We start from the raw sequence: 4,714 nt of genomic DNA on the forward strand, positions 1-4,714 counted from the left end.
TACAATTTGTTGCACTCACGCCTCGTTGCAATGGATAAGCTATTTCCTCGTTTTACCGACAAACGAGATTTTTAAACTACTTGTTGACAAAACATCTCCACTGGCTCAATTGACAACACTTTTATGTGAGCATAAAACATCAAGGGAAATTACTATTTTTCTTTTTCTTTTCCCCTCATCATAATCAACAAATTGTATAAAATTCACCAAAAAGTCGTTTCAAATATTATTGAATTAGGTCTTATTGAGATTGAGTTCGAGTCTAATAATAAAAAAATGGTTGAGGAAACTCTACTAGAGTGTTCAACAAGATTTCTCTATAAATATTTAGTATAAAAATCCTAATGATATTAGAAAGTTCAAGCTTCTAAGAGATACATCTGCCCCTTAACATGCATCCACCCCAAGAAACCAAAAAGGATAATGAAAGAAGTTATAAAAGAGAGATATCATTGTAAATAACATCTCTAAAGATCTAGTTTTTAACCGAACAGAACCGAATGAAATCATGTAATTTATGTAGCCGATCTCACCTTGCTAGAATAACACTTTTGTTGTTGTCTTCTTAGTACGGGTCCACTCCTAATTTTAATGCGTGGTTCCGATTTCATTAACAACAAGGTTCACCTTATCAAAAGTCTAAGTAGGGATTAGTCGACATACCCTAAAAAAATATTAAAAAGAAAAGCACTGTTTATTTTGCAACAACCAAAACATTAAAAAAACCTTCTTAATAATATTGTTGTTGCCGTAGGTCCTACGAGACATGGACCTCCTAATTGATTCATGATGCAAACAATTCAATCTGGGTCCATGTGTGGAACTTGGTAGAACAAGCTGAATCACGTGAATAGTTTTTCACAGTGGTTTTCGCAAGTTAAATTTACCAAGAATTTTAGCCAAATTTGGAATTAGTTATGTGCGATTTATTTATGTATGATTTTTATTCTCAACCACCAAAATGATATATGAATAAATAAACAGCCAAATTCAAATTCAACTTTTAGAATCTCAAAGTTCAGATTAACAAGTTACAAATAGACATAGACATCTATGGCAATTAACAAGGGAACTAGTACTTTGGATTTAAATGCTAAATTTGAAGTTAAAGTCTTGGGTTGTTGCTTTAGATGTTTACCAAAATTATTGATTTTGCAACCTTGATAACTCAAGTTTGTTTGTTAAAATGGATATTGAATAGGGGAAATAATTAGTTTCATCAAATTCAATAGTTTTTTCAATTAATGTCTCGACTGAAAATTAATAATCAGATTAATTATTAAGATTCGAGAACAATTTTATTCCCAATTAGTGATATAAAAAATATGAGCCTTTTCTATTCGGAAAATGAAAGATTCCTTCTACTCGCATGAACTTTTAAACTTTCACGTTGAGTGTAAATGTATCAAGCAATATTCATCATGAATGAATAGCCATACTATTAAATTCTTGCTGGATAATTATAATACAGTAACACTTAAATTACTGGTAATTGCAAGCATATCAAACATTTTTTTTATTTATAGATTTTTGCTTTATATTTGAAAATGTATGTAATAATTGTTTAATTGAGGTGAAAGTTGCATTACTCCCAAGAGTTTACATGCACGGTGGCAATCAACTAATTATTGTTTGATTAATTAATATCTAGCCTAGAGTGCACATGCTTCGGTCGTATACAGAAACGCATCACAGACTTCTTTTCTTGTTATTTATTTTTCCTTTTGGATTGTTGTTATTTGTGGTATGATTATTGGTGTCTGTGTATTTGGCCATACATAGTCAAATCTGCAAGTACTGCAACCACAAAATATATATATATATATATGAAATGTAGACTCTAATTTTTTTATTAATTCATTTCTACACATGTCTGAAGGATTGTACAAGCAAGAATGTCCACTTGTGCTGGCAGCACATAGTGGAAACAAATTGATCTTTTAAACTTTGTAGAAAGTAAAAGAGCAGATGAAGAAGTGTGAGATCTCATGTCGTGTATTTATGGCTTCTGAGTTAAAACATCCAAAACTGAAGTCAAAGAGGCCATGTTGGTTGAAAGCAAGAAACTCCTCCATACCCTTCTCTCTTATATTTTGCTAACTCTTTTGCCTCGGATGCCCTTGCTCTCTGCCACAAGTGAATAAATAAATATAAGTTACTTTGAATAATTTGATCATCATATGTAACTACTCATATACCCTTGTTGACATCATCTAGCATATTGTATATATTCAATTCACCACCTCTTATATGACCTTATATTTATTCTTATCCATCTCAATAGTTTGTAACTTAGTATATATATTATTTGACAAGTTTTCATGTTTCTTAATTAACTACCACATAAAGTGAGCAATCATTAAAACCAACATATACTTTTTTTTTTTTTTTTTTTACATTAAATAAGACCATGGAATTTTTAGAAGTAGGTACCTGCATTGTTTCCAAAGCATCTGTCTCGGAATTGAAGTCATAAAAGGTGCTTGCTGCAGTAAGCTTCAAAGAAAGGAACTGCAAGAAAAGCCAAAAGTGAATTGGTATTAATATTAAGGCTATGTTATTTAAAAGTATTTTTTTATAAAAGAAAATGAACCTTCTTCTCTTTTTGACTTTTGATCCCTTACCTCTACTTGATGCTGCAAGGACTGCACATAGTTTATGATTTCATCCAACATCACTGCCATTCCCATGGTCTGAAACCATTAATGAGAATTGAAACATAAGAGTTTGGTCCATGAAGTTAGAACAAACATATTGGAGTTTTTAACGGAAACATGTCTTTACCTTGTAACATCCTGGAACAATGTTCTGCAAGCACCTTAATTTCTCGTTGATTTTCCCTCTTCTAACCTGAATAACAATAAATGATATACAAATAAGTATTAGTTAACGTTCATCAAGATCAAAGAGACAAGAAATATAGCCAAAGTGATTGAGTAATATATACACACCCTTTCTGCTAAACTGTGACTATCAGTAGCTTGACCTCTTCTGGCTCTAACATGAACCACTTCCTTTGCTTTCTCCTCATCTGTTACATTGTTTTTTACTCTCTTTCCTCTTCCAGAACTCTGAAATTATTCACAGAAAACAACAAATCAATGTCTGGCATAGTATTTTTTGTCTATGGACATGTTCGTGCCTCAAAGCTGACAACCAAAAATTTATCTCTAATCGCGAAATATAGCTTTGCCAAACATTTTTTTAAAGAATCGATTCTAGGAACACCAGGTCAACCCGTGTCCCTTAAAAGGCCTTACAAAACATGGTGCATGGCAAGAAATAATGGAGAAAAAAAAGAGAGGAAAGATAGTAGAAGAAATTTACATGTTTAATCTTGCTTCCAGTTCCACTGTCAGAAACTGCAGGAGTTGAGTTAGCTGAACTGGTCTCAGGAAGATCCATTGTTTTCCTCTTTTTACCTTCATGGAACTCGTTTTCTGCTTGGAAAATGGGGAGGGAAACAGGAAGTGAATTAAGAGAAGGGAAATTTTCTTCCAAGTTTCCTGGAAACTCAGGTTCTTGGGGACCCAAGAAGGTGTCACAGGAGAAAGGCATCAAGTTGTGCATAGTCAAGTTTGTGTTTTCGAGAACATGTTGGTTCATCCCTATGAATTGGTTAAGGAGTTCCATGCTTGGATCAATATCTAAGAAAGGAAATGAGGAGGGTCTAATGCTTTGCAAGTTTTCTGTGTATTCAGCCATGTGATTATAAATGAGAGAGTTTGTGTTTATGAGGTGGTTTAAGTGGTATTTGGATAATGTGGGTTACACTTGTTGTATTTATACTGTGGAATTGTGGCTACATTGGTTAATAGGGGCATTGTGAGGTGGCCACGTGGCACCTCAAGCTTGTGTAGTTTTTGTTCCCCTAGTTGGCCCCTTTCACAGGGAAAAATGTCCGATATCATTAAGGCTTTGTTTAGATTTGAGGATGGAAAAAAGGAAGTGGAAAAGGAGAGATTTAAAGGGAAAGTGAGTAGAAAGTGAGGTTGTTTGGATTAAGGGAAAGTGAGTGAAAAGTGTAGAAAAAGTATGTGAAAGTTTGTGAGTGAATTGATTGATGTGATAGATAAAAATAAATTTTTTAATTAATAATTATATAAAATTACTATTTTGCCCTTAAGTTAAAAAATTTATAATTATTATAATTAAAAGATAAATATATAAATTTTAATTAAAAAAATTATAAAATATTAAATATTAAATATATATATATTAAATATTAAATATTAAATATTAAATATATATATTAAATATTAAATATTAATATTAAATAATTATATTTAATTTAAAATATTATATATTAAATAAATATTATATATATATATATATAAAAGATTATGTTATATATATATATATAACATAATCGATTATGCTGTATATACAACATAATCGATTATGCAAGGCTACATAATCGATTATGCTTCAACATAATCGATTATGTAAGGTCATAATCGATTATGTATTCTTGCATAATCGATTATGTTTCTATCGTATATGCTTTTTTCACTGCATGGCATACTATGCATGCATGCGAAAGGGTATTTTTGGGTTTTTATAAATTTTACGTGGTTTTCTTTTCCTTTCTTCGCACAAAAGTGAGGACGCGAATCACGCTTCTTCCTCCTTTTCTTCGCCTTTTCGTCGTCGCAAATCATCGGAAACGAACAATAAGTTTCTTCGCCTTTCTTTGCTCATGAATAGTAAATCC

The 4,714-nt window shown here is 31.6% G+C and overlaps 1 protein-coding gene across 1 annotated transcript; it reads right to left on the reverse strand.

The window, feature by feature from the left end:
• Window positions 1-1,819: 1,819 nt before the first annotated feature.
• On the reverse strand, window positions 1,820-3,762 carry LOC109798041 (transcription factor BEE 3). Its single transcript, XM_020358238.3, has 6 exons — window positions 3,328-3,762; window positions 2,952-3,071; window positions 2,785-2,850; window positions 2,625-2,693; window positions 2,434-2,511; window positions 1,820-2,127 (listed from the first exon to the last, which is right to left on the reverse strand). Exons 1-6 carry the CDS (start codon window positions 3,703-3,705, stop codon window positions 2,035-2,037), a joined length of 804 nt encoding a protein of 267 aa, XP_020213827.1. The 5' UTR covers window positions 3,706-3,762; the 3' UTR covers window positions 1,820-2,034.
• Window positions 3,763-4,714: the final 952 nt, after the last annotated feature.

The sequence above is a fragment of the Cajanus cajan genome, chromosome 1, assembly GCF_000230855.2.
Source record: "Cajanus cajan strain Asha chromosome 1, NIPB_CcT2T_4, whole genome shotgun sequence".
In the NCBI taxonomy this organism is placed as follows: domain Eukaryota; kingdom Viridiplantae; phylum Streptophyta; class Magnoliopsida; order Fabales; family Fabaceae; genus Cajanus; species Cajanus cajan.